Here is a 20,035-nt window from a genome sequence, read left to right as displayed (position 1 = left end):
TTATGTATCGCTATATTGTACTTACATGCATTAAAACATTTCCTCATCTAAGTCATAATCCGTATTCCCATTAAAATTGCATCATTGTGAACCAATCATTCTCAGTGAGAAGACCCTTCAGAATTTTTGAGTGACCACACGTTAATTATTTGTAACAAAACAGAGTGTATGCAATACTTTTCGGTTGACAGGTTACACAGCTCAGCAGGAACATTGGTCCTAAATTCTTTTCCAAAAAATATACGGAATTGTGTAGATTCTATTTTGAAAGGGAATCTAAGCAATTAATTCTGAAATCTATTCCAGCAGCCATTTATATTTAAACATAATGACTCATCTTTTGGTGTGAACAAGTTATCAGAGCCCTAAGGAAATCAGAGAGGTATTCCTCTCAAATGCATGTGTAAAAGGAAAATCAGGAAGTTACTATTCATGTTGCTCAGCTTCTCTTGAACCTTTGCCAACAGATGTCTTAACAAGATAGTAGGCATTCACTCACTCGGAAGGGGTGAAGTTTCTGTTCTTAATAATTGAGAATGCATTCAATGTGCCAGAAAAATGTGAGTTTATCTATTCAAATACAAGTGAATTTTTGAAAGCTTACAATGACTTAATTGTTGCAAAAAAACCTCTCTGCCACTGAAAATTTACAATTTACCTTATTCCATCAGAATTTGAATAATGTTGGAAGATTTAAAAAAAAGGAAAAACAAAAACCATTTTCTTCCTTCACTTTTTAATCAAATATTTGCTCCCCTATTTTTTGCTTCATGAACACAATTTTGCATATTTTAACTGACATTTCCTGGTTTCGATCTTGGACACCTAACTAGGAATTCCTTGATCTGATTAATCTAAGAGACCTGCTGTTGCTTGCTGTGTTGTGTAGCTCCTAAATACCCTGCACAGGACATTATGTTGCATCAGACATCCAACATACATTTGTTTGTTGCAATTACAATACCCAAGTCAATGAACTTAATAGAAAATTTACATCTATAAAGACCTAAACTTTAGTTGTATGACATTTTTATTTGACAACACTTTTCCGTTACAACAATTTGTTCAATAACAGTTTGGCAGTCATTGCCAGGAACGAACAGTTTGGGGGCTTTTGTCCATGATTTGAACAAGTTTAGGCAGATCCAGTCTGAGATTTGGACAGATTTGAACAGATTTCAGGTACGAAAATAGCCCAGTAGGATTAATGTCCTAGATCTTTAAATAAAACACAGGTGAGACAACTTATCTAATTTCGGTTACTTGTGGTTATTAAATTAAAAGTGAGTGAAATGGCTCTTAAAATTGCAGCAGTCCCGGGTTCAGATCTCAGACGATCTATGGTATGGTTAAACCCCTCTGCTAATTTAAACCCAACACAGAGAAGCTCACCTTGCACCATAATCTATTAAATTTCAAGAGGCAAAGAACTATCCCCAATCTCACTACTTAAAGTAAAAAGTAACAATTTTATTCTTTAAGTCCAAAAGAGAACATTAAAACAACAACTGTTTACAACTCCTTTCTCTTAAACCTATCATCTTTTACCTCCCACGCTACAATACTGGTCCGATAAAAAACCCTGATTAAGATTTATAAAAAATAATCACATTTCAAAACCAGCCAGCTTTGCTGATTCTCCTTGGGAGAATTTTCTCTGTAGATTTTGCTGTGTATTTTTTTGGGTCGTCTTTTCTTCAGTCTTCTGCTGCACAACCTTTATTATGGGCAGGTACCTTTCAGAGAGCTATTCAGCTAGCAGTCTGTTGGTGCTCTTTGCTGTTCTCCCACTAACTGTTCAAAATGTCTGGTTTTATACCCTAAAACATCAATCATTTCATTGGTTTGATGACATCCCAAACAGTAAAATTCAAATTCGATTGGATTTTGGTCTCTGGGGCATATTTCAAACTGATTCGCCAAATTTGAATTTATTTTTGTACCACGGCAACACAGCAGCAGCTATTTTTCAACCAAATGTTACATTTTTAAATTGTTCAGCACACTCTGTGCTTTCAGTAAGTCCTGGCCAGCTTTCTCTCTCAAAAGGTGCAGTACACACTTACACCTTCATAACAATTCATATGTAATTTATCTGGATATAGCATCAATAATCCTGTGGAAAAGCAGTTGAGAGATGGCTAAAGTTTTTAGCTAGCTATACTTCTCACTTAGACCCACTCATGTTCATGTAAATAAGCATCTGTTTTATTAAAACTTTTCTGTTGCAGAGTCATCTTAAAGTCACAGTTACTTCGTTTGGCAATTTATAATATTGTTCCTAATTATGATATTTTAAATGTTATTGGTTTAATTATTAAACTATTGATTATACTGATTCAAAATTTATACACCACCATTACCTGCTGGTTAGCTCTTATGTAGAACCTCACATGCAAATTTGCGAGGATAGACTTTGTAACATTGTATTATTGCAACATTTTTCTTTCCTGTATTTTCATCGAGTGAATGCTGATATGAAAAGAAGCCATTACAGCCTATTTTCATGATATACTCCTCAAAAACCCAGCAAAACAAAGCGAAACTGGTTGGAAACAATCAGCTATTCCTGTCAGAATAGTGACAGTCCTTATGAAAATCCTTCTCATAGAATACAGAGAGAACTAGCCATTTGGATAGAGAACTGGCTCAAAGATAGAAGACAGAGTTGGTGGTGGTGGAGGGTTATTTTCAGACTGGAAGCCTGTGACCAGTGAAGTGCCATAAGAATCGGTGCTGGGTCCTCTACTTTTTGTCATTTACATAAATGATTTGGATGCAAGCATAAGAGGTACAGTTAGTAAGTATGCAGATGACACCAAAATAGGAGGTGTAGTGGACAGCGAAGAGGGTTACAGCTGAAAATGTGTTGCTGGTCAAAGCACAGCAGGCCAGGCAGCATCTCAGGAATAGGGAATTCGACGTTTCAAGCATAAGCCCTTCATCAGGAATGAGAGAGAGTAGCCAAGCAGGCTAAGATAAAAGGTAGGGAGGAGGGACTTGGGGGAGGGGCGATGGAGGTGGGATAGGTGGAAGGAGGTCAAGGTGAGGGTGATAGGCCGTAGTGGGGTGGGGACGGAGAGGTCAGGAAGAGGATTGCAGGTTAGGAGGGCGGTGCTGAGTTGAGGGAACCGACTGAGACAAGGTGGGGGGGAGGGGAAATGAGGAAACTGGAGAAATCTGAATTCATACCTTGTGGTTGGAGGGTTCCCAGGCGGAAGATGAGGCGCTCCTCCTCCAGCTGTCGTGTTGTTATGTTCTGCTGGTGGAGGAGTCCAAGGACCTGCATGTCCTCGGTGGAGTGGGAGGGAGAGTTAAAGTGTTGAGCCACGGGGTGGTTGGGTTGGTTGGTCCGGGCGGCCCAGAGGTGTTCTCTGAAGCGTTCCGCAAGTAAGCGGCCTGTCTCCCCAATATAGAGGCCACATCGGGTGCAGCGGATGCAATAGATGATGTGTGTGGAGGTACAGGTGAACTTGTGGCGGATATGGAAGGATCCCTTGGGGCCTTGGAGGGAGGTGAGTGTGGAGGTGTGGGCGCAAGTTTTACATTTCCTGCGGTTGCAGGGGAAAGTGCCGGGGGTTGAGGTTGGGTTGGTGGGGGGTGTGGATCTGACGAGGGAGTCACGAAGGGAGTGGTCCTTGCGGAACGCTGATAGGGGAGGGGAGGGAAATATATCCTTGGTGGTGGGGTCCGTTTGGAGGTGGCGGAAATGACGGCGGATGATACGTTGTATGCGGAGGTTGGTGGGGTGGTACGTGAGAACCAGTGGGGTTCTGTCTTGGTGGCGATTGGAGGAGCGGGGCTCAAGGGCGGAGGAGCGGGAAGTGGAGGAGATGCGGTGGAGGGCATCGTCGATCACGTCTGGGGGGAATCTGCGGTCCTTGAAGAAGGAGGCCATCTGGGCTGTGCGGTGTTGGAACTGGTCCTCCTGGGAGCAGATGCGGCTGAGACGAAGGAATTGGGAATATGGGATGGAGTTTTTGCAGGGGGCAGGGTGGGAGGAGGTGTAGTCCAGGTAGCTGTGGGAGTCAGTTGGTTTATAGTAGATGTCTGTGTTGAGTCGGTCACCCGAGATAGAGATGGAAAGGTCTAGGAAGGGGAGGGAGGAGTCTGAGACAGTCCAGGTGAATTTAAGGTCGGGATGGAAGGTGTTAGTAAAGTTGATGAACTGTTCAACTTCCTCGTGGGAGCACGAGGCAGCGCCGATACAGTCATCGATGTAGCGGAGGAAAAGGTGGGGGGTGGTGCCAGTGTAGTTGCGGAAGATGGACTGTTCCACATATCCTACGAAGAGGCAGGCATAGCTGGGGCCCATGCGGGTGCCCATGGCAACTCATTTAGTTTGGAGGAAGTGGGAGGATTGAAAAGAGAAGTTATTCAGGGTGAGGACCAGTTCAGTCAGTCGAAGGAGGGTGTCAGTGGAAGGGTACTGGTTGGTGCGGCGGGAAAGGAAGAAGCGGAGGGCTTTGAGTCCTTCATGATGGGGGATGGAGGTGTACAGGGACTGGATGTCCATGGTGAAAATAAGGCGTTGGGGACCGGGGAAGCGAAAATCTTGGAGGAGGTGGAGGGCGTGGGTGGTGTCCCGAACGTAGGTGGGGAGTTCTTGGACTAAAGGGGACAGGACCGTGTCGAGGTATTGGGAGATGAGTTCGGTGGGGCAGGAGCAGGCTGAGACAATGGGTCGGCCGGGGGAGGCAGGTTTGTGGATTTTGGGCAGGAGGTAGAAACGGGCGGTGCGGGGTTGTGGGACTATGAGGTTGGAGGCGGTGGATGGGAGATCCCCTGAGGTGATGAGGTCTTGGATGGTCTGGGAGATGATGGTTTGGTGGTGAGAGGTGGGGTCGTGGTCAAGGGGGCGATAAGAGGAGGCATCCGCGAGCTGGCGTTTGGCTTCAGCGGTATACAGGTCAGTGCGCCAAACTACCACCGCGCCTCCCTTGTCTGCGGGTTTGATGGTGAGGTTGGGATTGGCGCGGAGGGAGTGGAGGGCTGCACGTTCTGAGGGTGAGAGGTTGGAGTGGGTGAGAGGGGTGGACAGGTTGAGTTGGTTAATGTCACGGCGGCAGTTGGCTATAAAGAGGTCGAGGGCGGGTAGGAGGCCAGGATGGGGTGTCCAGGTGGATGGGGTGTGTTGGAGGCAGGAGAAGGGGTCGTCAGAGGGTGGGCGGGAGTCTTGGTTGTAAAAGTAGGCACGGAGGCGAAGGCGGCGGAAGAATTGTTCAATATCTCGGCGCGAAGAGGGTTACCTCAAATTACAACAGGATCTGGACCAGATGGGCCAATGGGCTGAGAGGTGGCAGATGGAGTTTAATTCAGATAGATGAGAGGTGCTGTATTTTGGGAAAGCAAATCTTAGCAGAAATTATCCACTTAATGGTAAGGTCCTAGGGAGTGTTACTGAACAAAGAGACCTTGAAGTGCAGGTTCATAGTTCCTTGAAAGTGGAGTTGCAGGTAGATAGGATAGTGAAGGTGGCATTTGGTATGCTTTCCTTTATTGGTCAGAGTACTGAGTACAGGAGTTGGGAGGTCATGTAGCGGCTGTACAGGACATTGGTTAGACTACTGTTGGAATATTGCGTGCAATTCTGGTCTCCTTCCTATTGGAAAGATGTTGTGAAACTTGAAAGGGTTCAGAAAAAATTTACATGGATGTTGCCAGGGTTGAAGGATCTGAGCTTTAGGGAGAGGCTGAGCAGGCTGGGGCTGTTTTCCCTGGAGCGTTGAAGGCTGAGAGGTGACCTTATAGAGGTTTACAAAATTATGAGGGGCATGGATAGGATAAATAGACAAAGTCTTTTCCCTGGGGTCGGGGAGTCCAGAACTAGAGGGCATAGGTTTAGGGTGAGAGGGGAAAGATATAAAAAAAGGCCTAAGGGGCAACTCTTTCACGCAGAGGGTGGTACGTGTATGGAATGAGCTGTCAGAGGATGTGGTGGAGGCTGGTACAATTTCAACATTAAGAGAAATTTGGATGGGTCTATGAATAGGAAGGGTTTAGAGGGATAAGGGCCAGGTGCTGGCAGGTGGGACGAGATTCAGTTAGGATATCTGGTTGGCATGGCCAGGTTGAACCAAAGGGTCTGTTTCCATGCTGTACATCTCTATGACTCTATATTACAGGACTTCAAATCATCGGAAAGGTATAAGTAATCAACCTATTTGGCCACCTAATTTTCCCAGCGACTGCTTACTTTCTCATGCTTCATAGTTGTTGCTGCTTATTATTCAAGCTTACACAAAAGTAGAACATGTTCATGTGCACTATGAATATCATATTAAGATAGCGCTAGTCCCCTGCTTTTTCTCCATATCTATGCATACCACTTCTATCCAGATAATCATTCAATACAGATTTAAATGCCTCGACTGAATTTGGCTCCACCGATTTCTAGGATGTTCATTCCATACCCTAACAACTTTCTGTGTGAAAAAGATATTTCTCACATCAACCTGCTTCTTCTACTCATCACTTTAAAATCTATGCCTTCTTGATCATCTTCTTTGATGAGCAGGAACAACCCTCCCTATCAACTCTGTCCAGACTACTCTCAACTTTGAAAATCTCTATCAAAATGTCCAATGAGGGCCATCTCAGCTTCCTCAATCTATCCTTATAACTGAGGCTTCTCATTCCTGGATCCATTCTTGTAAATCACTTCTACAGTTTCTTCAATGTATTTACATCTTTCTAGAATGGTGGCACCCACAACTGTGCACAATATTAGATTACTTACAGTGTGGAAACAGGCCCTTCGGCCCAACAAGTCCACACCGACCCGCCGAAGCGCAACCCACCCATACCCCTACATATACCCCTTACCTAACACTACGGGCAATTTAGCATGGCCAATTCACCTGACCCGCACATCTTTGGACTGTGGGAGGAAACCGGAGCACCCGGAGGAAACCCACGCAGACACAGGGAGAACGTGCAAACTCCACACAGTCAGTTGCCTGAGGCGGGAATTGAACCCAGGTCCCTGGCGCTGTGAGGCAGCAGTGCTAACCACTGTGCCACCATGCCGCCCTCAATTATAGCTTAGGTCTAACAAGTTCAACATTTCATCCCTGCTCTTATACTCTATGCCCCATTAATAAAGCCGAGAACACTCTTCACTTCATTAACTACTCACTCTACCTGCCCTGCCACCTTCAATGATTTGTGCACATTGACATCCAAAATCCTCTGCTCCGGCACTCCATTAAGAATTGTACCACTATTTTATACCACTCTTCCTGTGTTCTTCCAACTGAAGTATCACTTTTCACTGTATCTCTGTACATGTAACTACAATAAATCAAATAGAAACAAAATTTTGCCAATGGTAGATCAATACTCCCAATGTTACCCTTTCCACCCATTTTGGATACTAGTTCTCATTTACTGAAACACAATGAGCAATCAATTATTTCAAGGAAAAAGTTCACCACAACAGCCACTATAAGAGTGATGACAACGGATGTAGAAAAAAAATCAAATTAATAATACGTATATCATACCAGCATTCTGTATCGTGCAGATGTGACAATTCTGAAAAGTGAATGCACAGTGTGAGCTTTCCACAGCAACACAAAATAATAATTTACTACCTGGCGTGGCATATTGCAGTATTGCCAAGGATTTCCCTCCAGGAGCAGCACACAAATCCAGCACTCGCTCTCCATCCTGGACATCCAACGCAAGGACAGGAACTAAGGAAGCTGCATTTAAGAGGTAGTACTCCTTTAGCCTTTCAGTCTGATGTTGGAGTCTGGGAAATCGGCACTGGACCTTGCTGATGTAACATCTTAAAGAATGCTGGGTAAAAGGTGAAACATCTGATAGGAAATTGTAGTATCCCTGAGACTGAAGATACTCTTCAAATGTCACACACTGACTGAACTTGTTCACAAGCACAGCATACTGCCAGGTGGAAGGAAGCAGTAGCACTTCTCTAAAAGATGGTCAAACAAAAAAATAAAAAAAAAGAGTAAATGTAAACTGAAATAGCATTTCTTTAGTGGAAGCAGCAAAATATTTGAACTTTCACCTTAAATATCTCTACAGAAATTACTCATATCCATGTATCTAGTACCTTTCAGCTGGAGAATAATTAAAACATAATTACACAAGATTATACAGTGCTGTACGATACACTAAATGCATATTGAAATGTACACTGTTGAAATGAGTTGAAAGGGCTCATGTGGTACAGTGGTTTTGTCCTGTGGGTGATGGGGTGAGAGAGTAGATTATGGAATATATTTACCATGTCTGGATGGACCAACCACTGGTTGGTCTTGGTCTTATTGCTGACTGTTCTGATCAGCAGAAAGTAGAATGCCTGCATTAGGTTGAGGGTATCTCATGATTACAAAGCAGGTATTGCCCAATTTAACATCTTGACTTTGCTACAAAACAAAAACTAACACTCGCTAAGCTCATTCAATAGAGATTTGATGAAGCAGCTACATTCACAGTCAGATATCCTGTATTAGGATCAGATCCCATTAACTTGCAACAGGAAATTTCTGACAGAGACCATATACAACACTATATTTCTGATAGAGACCATTCTTTCATAAGACTAGCATCCACCAAATTGAGGAAAACTATCGAAACGTCGAATTCTCTATTCCTGAGATGCTGCCTAACCTGCTGTGCTTTGACCAGCAACACATTTGCAGCTGTGATCTCCAGCATCTGCAGACTTCATTTTTTATGTCTCAACAATGTAAACATTTCATGCTCTGACCTGGGAGTTTTTGATCCTACCGTTATGAAAGGCAAAATGAGAAACTATGGAAATTACCTCTTTCATTACCTGACTTTGTTCCATAATTCTCCAAATTCTTGTCCATATTTTTCATCAAAATGTTCCAAAACAGGTTTGCAAATTTGTTTCTGAGGTTTCAATCTGGTATGAGACTTCTTGTTTATCTAAAAATGCAAACAAAATTCAAAACATTAATTGCGTCTGGTTGCTCGCAATGAACCTAAATTTTAAATGATGATGATGATGATTCCCTACAATATGGAGACAGGCCCTTCGGCCCAACAAGTCCATAGTGACTCTCCAAAGAGTAACCCACCCAGACCCATTCCCTGTATTCACCCCTAACTATGGGCAATTTAACATGACCAATTCAACTAACCTGCGCATCTTGGATTGTGGGAGGAAACTGGTGCACCCGGAGGAAACCCACGCAGACACGAGGAGAATGTGCAAACTCTGCACAGTGAGTCATCCAAGGCAGGAAGCGAACCTGGGTCCCTGATGATGTGAGGCAGCAGTGCTAACCACTGTCATCTCCTTTGCACATGTTAATTTGCTACATGGAAAGTAACCAATGTTAGGAAACATGCTTCAAAGATGCTCAAATTTGCTCATGTACAGCATAGATGTAGTTCATACTAAAATAGCAGTGAAAGTGACTCAGTTACTGATTCCTGAAGAAGGGCTTATACCCGAAACATCGATTCTCCTGCTCCTCTGATGCTGCCTGGCCTGCAGTGTTTGTCCAGCACCACATTTTTCAATGCAACTCAAGGTCTGTGTTGTAATTGCCATCCAGCATTTATTTGGGGTTGAAAGAACAGGGAAGAGAGGAGGGAAGGATAAATTGCTGATAAGAAATACCAATTGGCTAAAGGGCTACTCAATAAACCCCAGTATGTAACACACCTTCAGAAGAAAGGGAGGGAATATGTTCATGATCTACAAACTCAAAGGTTATTTAATGCTTTACATAACACTTGTTCACTTCGAAATACATTGTAATGTTTGAACATCATTCAATCATTCTCGTAAATTTGAAACAAAGATTCTGAAATTTATTACTTATATAAAAGCTACTCTATATTAAAATATTTCCTCAAAACCAAATCTATTTCATTAACTGAGTTTAAATATTGTACTTAAGCTGTGTTGGGGTGGGGGGATTAAATATTACTAAAAAATAGCTAAAAAAGATGAGTGCGCCCAGCTTCTAATTTCTCAAAATATTGCGTGCAATCCACGAGAATTGTTTGTTTGAAAGGCAACCCATGCATATTTTGCACCTAAAATTAACAGGTAGTTGTGCTTTTGTTAGTTTCGCTTTTGATCATTTCAGGAATACGTTCAATTCAAATTAAAACATTTGAATGTTTCAAGTGAGAAGTTTTCCATGATGGTTTCGGAAAAGAAAACACAAGTAAAAACTGCGGACGCGGTTCAAATCGATGATGTTTGTGCCCTCCCTGCTCTTCCTACAGAAACAGATTAACAAAAAAAGGCTCTACATTACAAAATGACTAATTTTGTGGAACTAATATCCAAGATTGCCTGACAAATGAAGACTCCCTCTAAAAATATCAAAGGTTTAAGAATATAGCTAAGTGCTGTCTCAATTTATTTGCACTTTCCTACACTATTTGAGGCTAATGATGAACTCTAATAGACAGTCATATCGAATGTGGCTCTGTGAAAGTTAATAAGTCTTATTGCCCTTCTATCTGTAATTAACCTTGAACTAATGTACATTGATGAAAGTTTTCAGGATGGCCATTCATCATTAAATTTTGTGCCTACATTACACATCTCTCAGAACACTTTTTCAGTCGTTTTAGATGTCTTGCTGTTCAGTTGAGTCCAATGAAACATTCTTTTAATAATGGTTTTAACCCAGTTACATTCATGGTCTTCCTTTCTAATCTGAAACAAAAACAGAAATTATTGGAGAAGTTAACTCTGATTTAAGACCATAAGACCATAAGACATAGGAGTGGAAGTAAGGCCATTCAGCCCATCGAGTCCACTCCGCCATTCAATCATGGCTGATGGGCATTTCAACTCCACTTACCAGCATTCTCCCCATAGCCCTTAATTCCTCGAGACAACAAGAATCTATCAATCTCTGCTTTGAAGACATTTAGCGTCTCGGCCTCCACTGCACTCTGCGGCAATGAATTCCATAGGCCCACCACTCTCTGGCTGAAGAGATGTCTCCGCATTTCTGTTCTGAATTGACCCCCCCTAATTCTAAGGCTGTGTCCACGGGTCCTAGTTTCCTCGCCTAATGGAAACAATTTCCTAGTGTCCACCCTTTCCAAGCCGTGTATTATCTTCTACGTCTCTATTAAGTCTCCCCTTAATCTTCTAAACTCCAATGAATACAATCCCAGGATCCTCAGCCGTTCCTCATATGTTAGACCAACCATTCCAGGGATCATCCGTGTGAATCTCCGCTGGACACACTCCAGTGCCAGTATGTCCTTCCTGAGGTGTGGGGACCAAAACTTGACACAGTACTCCAAATGGGGCCTAACCAGAGCTTTATAAAGTCTCAGTAGCACAACAGTGCTTTTATATTCCAACCCTCTTGAGATAAATGACAACATTGCATTCGCTTTCTTAATCACGGACTCAACCTGCATGTTTACATTTAGAGAATCCTTGACTAGCACTCCCAGATCCCTTTGTACTTTGGCTTTACGAATTTTCTCACCGTTTAGAAAGTAGTCTATGATTTTATTCTTTTTGCCAAAGTGCAAGACCTCGCATTTGCTCACGTTGAATTCCATCAGCCATTTCCTGGACCACTTTCCCAAACTGTCTAGATCCTTCTTCAGCCTCCCCACTTGCTCAGTACTACCTGCCTGTCCACCTAACTTCATATGATCAGCAAACTTCGCTAGAATGCCCCCCGTCCCTTCATCCAGATCATTAATATATAACGCGAACAGCTGTGGCCCCAACACTGAACCCTGTGGGACACCGCTCGTCACCTGCTGCCATTCCGAGAAAGAACCTTTTATCCCACTCTCTGCCTTCTGTCAGACAGCCAATCCTCAATCCATGCCAGTAGCTCACCTCGAACACCATGGGCCCTCACCTTGCTCAGCAGCCTCCCATGTGGCATCTTATCAAAAGCCTTTTGAAAGTCTAGATAGACCACATCCACTGGGTTTCCCTCGTCTAACCTACTTGTCACCTCTTCAAAGAATTCCAACAGGTTTGTCAGGCATGACCTCCCCTTACTAAATCCATGTTGACTTGTTCTAATCAGACTCTGCTCTTCCAAGAATTTAGAAACCTCATCCATAATGGGCGGCACGGTGGCACAGTGGTTAGCACTGCTGCCTCACAGCGCCTGAGACCCGGGTTCAACTGACTGTGTGGAGTTTGCACGTTCTCCCCGTGTCTGCGTGGGTTTCCTCCGGGTGCTCCGGTTTCCTCCCACAGTCCAAAGATGTGCGGGTCAGGTGAATTGGCCATGCTAAATTGTCCATAGTGTTAGGTAAGTGGTAAATGTAGGGGTATGGGTGGGTTGCGCTTCAGCGGGTCGGTGTGGACTTGTTGGGCCGAAGGGCCTGTTTCCACACTGTAAGTAATCTAATCTAATCATAAATGATAGATTCTAGAATTTTACCAACAACCGAGATTAGGCTAATTGGCCTATAATTTTCTATCTTTTGTCTTGATCCTTTCTTGAACAAGGGGGCTCACTAGCGATCTTCCAATCATCCGGGACTTTCCCTGACTCCAGTGACTCTTGAAAGATCTCAACCAATGCCTCCGCTATTTCCTCAGCCACCTCCCTCAGAACTCTAGGATGTATCCCATCGGGGCCAGGAGATTTACCAATTTTAAGACTTTTTAACTTTTCTAGCACTATCTCTTTCGTAACGGCAACCATACTCAACTCAGCCCCCTGACTCCCTTTAATTGTTGGGATATTACTCATGTCTTCCACTGTGAAAACTGACGCAAAGTACTTGTTAAGTTCTCCTGCTATTTCCTTATCTCCCATCATTAGGCTTCCTGCATCAGTTTGAAGTGGCCCAATGTCTACTTTTGCCTGTCATTTGTTTCTTATGTATTGAAAGAAACTTTTACTATCATTTCTAATATTACTGGCTAGCCTACCATCATATGTGATCCTCTCCTTTCTTATTACTCTCTTTGTTATCCTCTGTTTGTTTTTGTAGCCTTCCCAATCTTCTGATTTCCCACTGCTCTTGGCCACTTTATTGGATCTCTCTTTTTCTTTAATACATTTCCTGACTTCCTTTGACAGCCATGGTTGTCTAATCCCTCCCCGGATAATCTTTCTTTTCTTGGGGATGAACCTCTGTATAGTGTCCTCAATTATACCCACAAACACCTGCCATTTTTGCTCTACTGTCTTCCCCGCTAGCCTCTGCTTCCAGTCTATTTTTGTCAGTTCCTCTCTCATGCCCTCATTATTACCTTTATTTTACTGTAACACCATTACATCCGATTTTGCCCTCTCTCTTTCAAACTCCAGACTGAACTCTACCATATTATGATCGTTACTTCCTAAGGGTTCCCTTACTTTAAGATCTTTTATAGAGTCTGGTTCATTGCAAAGCACTAGGTCCAGAATAGCCTGCTCCCTTGTGGGCTCCATGACAAGCTGTTCCAAAAAGCCATCCTGTAAGCATTCCATGAATTCCCTTTCTTTGGATCCACTAGCAACATTATTTACGAAGTCCACCTGCATATTGAAGTCTCCCAAGATCACTGTGATCTTGCCTTTCTGACATGCCTTCTCTATTTCCCGGTACATGTTACATCCCTGGTCCTGACCACTGTTAGGAGGTCTGTACACAACTCCAATTATGGTTTTTTTGCCTTTGTGGTTCCTCAATTCCACCCACACAGTCTCCACATCATCTGACGCTATGTCATTCAGTGCCATAGATTTAATTTTGTTCTTAACTAACAAGGCAACCCCACCCCCTCTGCCCACCTCCCTGTCTTTTCAATAAGTTGATTTCTCTCCACGGAGGCTTCCAGAACTGCTGAGTTTATCCAGCAATTTCAATCTTTGTTTCAGATGAGAGAGGAAGTCCATGAATCTAACCAGTTTACAACCATAAGTAAAATTACAGAAAAAAGAGACAATGCTGGGAAAGTTGACTTTGATTTCTCTCCATAGAGGCTGCCAGACCTGCTGAGTTTATCCAGCAGTTTCAGTCTTTGTGTACTTTTAAAAATCTGATTATATCCATGGGTTCCCTCTGTAAGACACAATTATTGCTGTTATTGTTTATTCTCCATCAGCTCTGCTCAAGGATGATGCCATCCAATTCTCTGAAGTTACTTCATTCCACGTTTCAATCTCTCACAGTTAAATCATTATATTTCCATGTGCAGCCTGTCGTTTCTTTGATTTAATTGGATGATTATTATATTGCTCACGTTCTCCCTTTCCCAATCTCCTTTTCATTTAGGTGTAGCTTCACCCTCCCCCGTACTTTCTGCAGCTCTGAACCCACCCACCTCCCCCCGGGCCCCACACTCACCCGCTCCCGAGGCCTGTGTCCCGGGGACTCGGTGACAGACACACACATCAGGCGAGACAGGAACACACCATCAGCACCACAGACGCAGCAGGAAGACACGGCCACGGCGGCTGCAGCGGCACTGCCGCTTACTGCCATCCGAAACATGGCGGCGATCCGAGACCCGGACCCCGCCCCCCGAAGCCGGACCCCGCCCCTGCACTGAACACGGCCCCGCCCCCCGAACCCGGACCCCCGCCCCGGCCCTGAACACGGCCCCGCCCCCCGAAGCCGGACCCCGCCCCGGCCCTGAACACGGCCCCGAACCCGGACCCCGCCCCCGCCCTGAACACGGCCCCGCCCCCCGCACCCGGACTCCGCCCCTGCCCTGAACACGGCCCCGCCCCCCGAAGCTGGACCCCGCCCCGAAGACGGCCCCGCCCCCCGAACCCGGACCCCGCCCCTGCCCCGAACACGGCCCCGCTCCCCGCACCCGGACTCCGCCCCTGCCCTGAACACGGCCCCGCCCCCCGAAGCTGGACCCCGCCCTGAAGACGGCCCCGCCCCCCGAACCCGGACCCCGCCCCTGCCCCGAACACGGCCCCGCCCCCCGAACCCGGACCCCGCCCCCACCCCCCGAACCCGGACCCCGCCCCCACCCTGATCACGCCCCCGCCCTGAACACGGCCCCGCCCCCGAACTCCGCCCCGAACGCGGCCCCGCCCCCCCAAACTCGGACCCCGCCCCCCGAACTCGGACTCCGCCCCGAACGCGGCTCCGCCCCCCAAACTCGGACCCCGCCCCCTCGAAATCGACTCCCGCCCCGAACCCGGCCCCGTCTCCCGCACTTGGGCCCCGCCCCCTCGAAGCCGGTTCCCGCCCCCAGTAGAATTCTTGAAACTCCTTCAAAAAGTATTACACAAATTTGGAATCCTTCGGGAGACAAATGTCCAAATGCCAGCGCTGCAAACCTCGCTCCTCACTCTTAGCCTATATACCGTCACACAGAGATACATGGGGAGGAAAATGGCATTTTAAATGTCTACTGTCCTGTGGCGCATCCCCTCAAATTTTTAATTACTGCTTTCTCTAAACTGAGTTCCTTTGGAACATGGCACATTATTATAGGGGGTGGGTGTTAATTGTCTTTTGGATCCGACAGTGGGCAGGATGCCTAATGGACCCCCAACTATTTCTTCACAGGTCAAGCAGGTGCTTACTTATGCGAGGGGTTGGGACTGGTAGATATTTGGAGATGTCTTCACCTTTTTTTCAAATCCACATAAATGTCACATGAGGATCTGGCTCCCTCAGCCCTTCTGGATTGGATTACGGGTTGCAAAAATGGGAACATATCTATCTCTGCGTGACGGTATATAGGCTAAGAGTGAGGAGCGAGGTTTGCAGCGCTGGCATTTGGATACTTTTCTCCTTAAGGATTCCAAATTTGTGGGATACTTTTTGAAGGAGTTTCAGGAATTCTTGACTATCAACTCAGGCACGGCTAGTAGTCCATCTATGCTATAGGAGACTGCTAAGACCTTTACTATGCAATTAGCTGTTTCCAATTTGGCTAGCCAGAAACGACAAAGGGGGAGCAGCAATATCTAGTTGAGATGTGGTTGAAAGCCGTGGAGGTGGCACATTTTGCGTAGCCTTTGGTGACTAAGCTACAGCGGATCACAGCCCTCTGGCTGCCTTGAATTCAATACTGACACATACTGACACAAAACGCAAAGAAAGAACTCGCTTTTGCTAGACAAAGACTGTTCGAATATGGGGATAAGCCAGGGGAATATTTAGCGCACCTGACTAGGAAAATGCGTGCTCCCCAATCCATTACTGCAATTAGAAACAGTGCCGGGGTTCTTATGCATGATGCGAAAAAGATTAATGAGGCTGTTCGGAGTTTTTACTCTTGAATTGTATTGTTCTGAAGGTTGCGAGGACAGGAGGGCTAAAATAGAGGCCTTTTTTAATGAACCTGGACCTCCCAGGGGTAATCTTGGAACAGACCTCTCTCCTTAATGCCCCCTTGACAGTTCAGGAAATACAGGAGGCAAGTAGGCAACTTCAGAGTGGGAAAGCGCCTGGTCTTGATGGTCTCCTGGGTTTTATAAGGAGTTTATGGAGATTCTGTCAGGGCTGATGTTGGAGATGTAGAATCACTCCTATACGCATGCATGCTTACCACCACCTTTGAGAGAAGCTAATATTTCCTTAATTCTTAAGAAAGGGAAGGTTCCTGAGGATTGTGCCTCATACAGGCCCATCTCTTTATTAAATTCGGACTTCAAGATTCTATCTAAGGTCCTGCAGCTGAGATTGGAAAAGTTATTGCCCCATATTGTTAAAGAGGACCAGACAAGTTTATAAGGGCCCGTAGGTTCTCTAATAATATTAGAAGGTTGCTGAATATGGTCCAATTTGACAGCAATGATCGATTCAGGGGTTGGTGATTTCCTTAGATGCAGAGAAAGCATTTGACTGGGTGGAATGGCTGTATCTTTTTTATATCTTACAACAGTTTGGGTTGGGTGGGGTCTTTGTTAGGTGGGTGGAGGTTTTATATCACCCCCCCTCTGGCCACGGTCATCATCAACGGGGTGAAGTCTGGGAACTTTGGATTGGTTGGGGTAGTCAGCAAGGCTGCCCCCTCTCACCATTGATGTTTACATTGGTGATAGAGCTGCTGGCAAAGGCCATTCATCAGAACGTCCACATAACTGCTCCCGAAGTGGGATGGAGGGCACACAAGATTACATTGTATGTGGATGATGTCCTTCTGTTTTTATTCAAGCCGATGACCTCCGTATCCCATTTGATACAATGCATCAATTCATTTGGGGCTATTTCAGGATATAAGATTGACTTTGCAAAATCGGAGGCTATACTTTTGGGGAACTTAAGGATGTGCCAGAAGTTGAAGGTGGCCCTAAGTTCCCTTTTAAGTGGTCACGGGCAGGGTTCCAGTACCTAGGCATTTTTATTACCCCCAAGTTTGATCTGTTATTTCGGACTAACTTTGCTCACTTTCTCGACAATATTGGGTGGGATCTTCAGAGATGGGAAGCTCTTCCAATTTCATGGCTGGGCTGAATATCTCTCATTAAGATGAATGTTTTTCCTTGTTTGCTTTATCCCATACATGTGCTCCCTCTAATGTTTCCCAGGTAAACACTGCGGAAGCTTATGGGGTGGTTTGGTTCCTTTGTCTGGCATCGTGGGCGGCCCTTCATCAAACTTACTAAATTGCAGTTGCCACAAGGAGGGGGAGGAGTTGATTTCCCAGATATCAGGAGGTGTCAATTGAGTTCCCTGCTGTCCTTTGTCTGTGATTGGGTAGGTAACGATCCAAACTCAATATGGCTGGATATTGAGGCCTTCCGGGCAAAGTGCCCGCTTATTAATCTGTTGTTCATGGATAAGATGAGGACAGTTATGGACCACTGCCGAAACCCCGTTGATATTAGTACAATCAAGGCATGGAGGGTGATGTGTCAGAGTGAGGGGTGTTTATCCAAGACTTTGCCACTTACATCTATAGTTGGTTGGTATGCCAGGATTCCTACCAGGGATGATGGACTCAGGGTTCAAACTATGGGCAGCGAGAGGAGTTACTAGTTTGGGAGACTTATCTGAGGGGGAGGTTTTGATGTCTCTTGAGTAACTGAGCCAGAGATACGGGTTGTCCAGCAGAGATCTTTTCTGTTTTTTTTAGGTTAGGGATTTCATCCAGAAGAAGACTACACTTCTCCCTAAGCCCTGTAAGCCCGATACAGGGAGGTTGTTGCTATGTTCCACAAACAACCTTTCGGCTAGTGCCCTCTATTGCCTGCTGGGTGGCAGGGCCTGGCAAAATATTAACCGGTTATGTGAGGTCTGGGAGCAAGAGCTGGGAGTGGAGATCTCTTCTGAAATATGGGAGAATATAGTGGAGAATGCTCAAAAGATCTCAATCTGTAATAGGACATGCGCTACACAGTTAAAAGTTCTACACAGGGCTCATCTGTCACTGGACCATTTGGTGAAGTTTTAAAAAGGAGCATCATCAGTGTGCCCCAAATGTAAAATAAATGTAGGTACTCTTACCCATTGCTTCATGTTTAATGGAGCGCTATGGCAGGAGAGATAGGGAGGGTATTGAGGATTGAAGTCAACGTAGACCCGATATCTCTCCTCTTAGGTCTACCAAATTTACCATCTTTAGACAGGCATGGGAAGAAACTATTTAATATTCTTGCTTACTGTGCATGGAAGAATATTCTGATGAACTGGGTATCTGAGAACCTGCCGGGCTTGCTGGGATGGCAGAAATTAATTATGGAGCATATTCCCTTGGACTTTTTTACAAACATGGTGCACCACACAACAGACCATTATTATAAGACATAGCAGCCCTACTTGAATTATTTGGGTATAGATTTGTCAGCAATGTTAAGTAGGGCTTTGTTTAACCAGGATGGTTAGGTTTGTCGAGCCCTGGGCCCTGGAGGGGGGCTTCTCCTGTGTTAATACGGGTATATATACAGTGCTCCCATTCTTTTGTTTGCCGAGCATAGCTGTTCTGCATTCTGTGTTTTTGTTGTGTTATTTCTTTGCTTTTCTTTCTTTTTTTGACTTATTAGTTATTTACTTTTTTATTGGTGTTGCTTTGCACAGTATTAGGGTTTGTTTTGTATTATGGGGTAGGTTAGTAGACAGTAGTTGTATTGTAATTTGTGGTTTTTCTCTTTTTTTATACTGATATTTGTTATTGATTGTATTTTTCAATAAGTTTATATGTTTGTAAAGTTTACAGAAGAAATGCACTGCAGAAATTCTTCAAGGCTCCTTAGACACTATCATTCAAATACACAAACGTTATCATCTCAAAGGGCAAGTGTAGCAGTTACGTGGAAATGCCACCACCTGCCAATTCTCCAAGCCACCCACTATCGTGATTTCAAACTGTATCACTGTTCTCTCAGTGTTGTTGGGTCAAAACTCTGGAACTTCCTCCTCCTTAATGACATTGTGAATCTACCTAAAGCAATTGGACTGTAGCAATTCAAGAACGCAGTTCACCACCACCTTCTGAAGGGCACCTAGAGTTGGATTTTAAATTTCCTTCCAGCCAGCACAGCCTAAATCCCAGGAATTACTTTTTAAAAAAACAAAATTGCAATTTAAGCAGGATAATACATGTAATCTGTTCTAGAAATATTCCAGAAAAAATATTTAAAATTATTAAACATTTTAACAGGTATTTTGTATGAAGGACTGAATAAAGCAATTATGTTTGCAAAAGCACAACAGTTTTTAGCTCAGCTTGCTTAATTTGAGGTGAAAATCCAACATCCTTCATTAGCTGATGACTGGTATTTATTTTAATAGTGAAATAGGTACCTTTTACTGTATGTTTCACAGATCAAAACTAGCCACCTGGGATGAATTCGGTAATTGTTCACATTTCCATATGTCCTTTCTGAGATCAGTACTCTGTTAATTGGACCAGTTGATACTGCTGCTTGCTTGGGAAAAAAAATCAGTCAAATTGATATAATATAGTCTGAAATATAGGGAGGACAAAGAGAAGAATCAGAACAAATGAACAGATACAGGAGAATAAACTCTCAATTTATTCACCAAAAACTAATTTGATCTACATTTGTTTCATTTAAGTTCATCATGCAAATATCGGGCTAAAAGTAAACTTGCAAAACAAGGGTAACTTACTTGGGATGTATCAAACGTTAAGGGAAGCTATTGCTAAGCA

The 20,035-nt window shown here is 44.4% G+C and overlaps 1 protein-coding gene across 2 annotated transcripts in view; it reads right to left on the bottom strand.

Moving 5' to 3' along the window:
* Window positions 1–14,461, bottom strand: part of nsun3 (NOP2/Sun RNA methyltransferase 3) — a 40,270-nt gene extending 25,809 nt beyond the window's left edge. The window contains exons 1-4 of one of the 2 annotated variants that reach the window (XM_060833029.1): window positions 14,299–14,388; window positions 9,141–9,317; window positions 8,810–8,925; window positions 7,596–7,939 (exon numbers count right to left, since the gene is read on the bottom strand). In XM_060833029.1, the coding sequence (XP_060689012.1) occupies window positions 7,596–7,939; window positions 8,810–8,925; window positions 9,141–9,233 (553 nt within the window). In that variant the 5' untranslated portion in view covers window positions 9,234–9,317; window positions 14,299–14,388. Of the gene's footprint in view, window positions 1–7,595; window positions 7,940–8,809; window positions 8,926–9,140; window positions 9,318–14,298 lie in introns of both variants that reach the window. The other variant, XM_060833028.1, reaches the window with a different exon arrangement.
* Between the last annotated feature and the right edge of the window lie 5,574 nt (window positions 14,462–20,035).

Source organism: Hemiscyllium ocellatum, chromosome 12 (assembly GCF_020745735.1).
Source record: "Hemiscyllium ocellatum isolate sHemOce1 chromosome 12, sHemOce1.pat.X.cur, whole genome shotgun sequence".
Classification (NCBI taxonomy): Eukaryota; Metazoa; Chordata; class Chondrichthyes; order Orectolobiformes; family Hemiscylliidae; genus Hemiscyllium; species Hemiscyllium ocellatum.
Note: the sequence above shows the minus strand (reverse complement) of the source record. Positions and strands in the feature narration are given on the sequence as shown.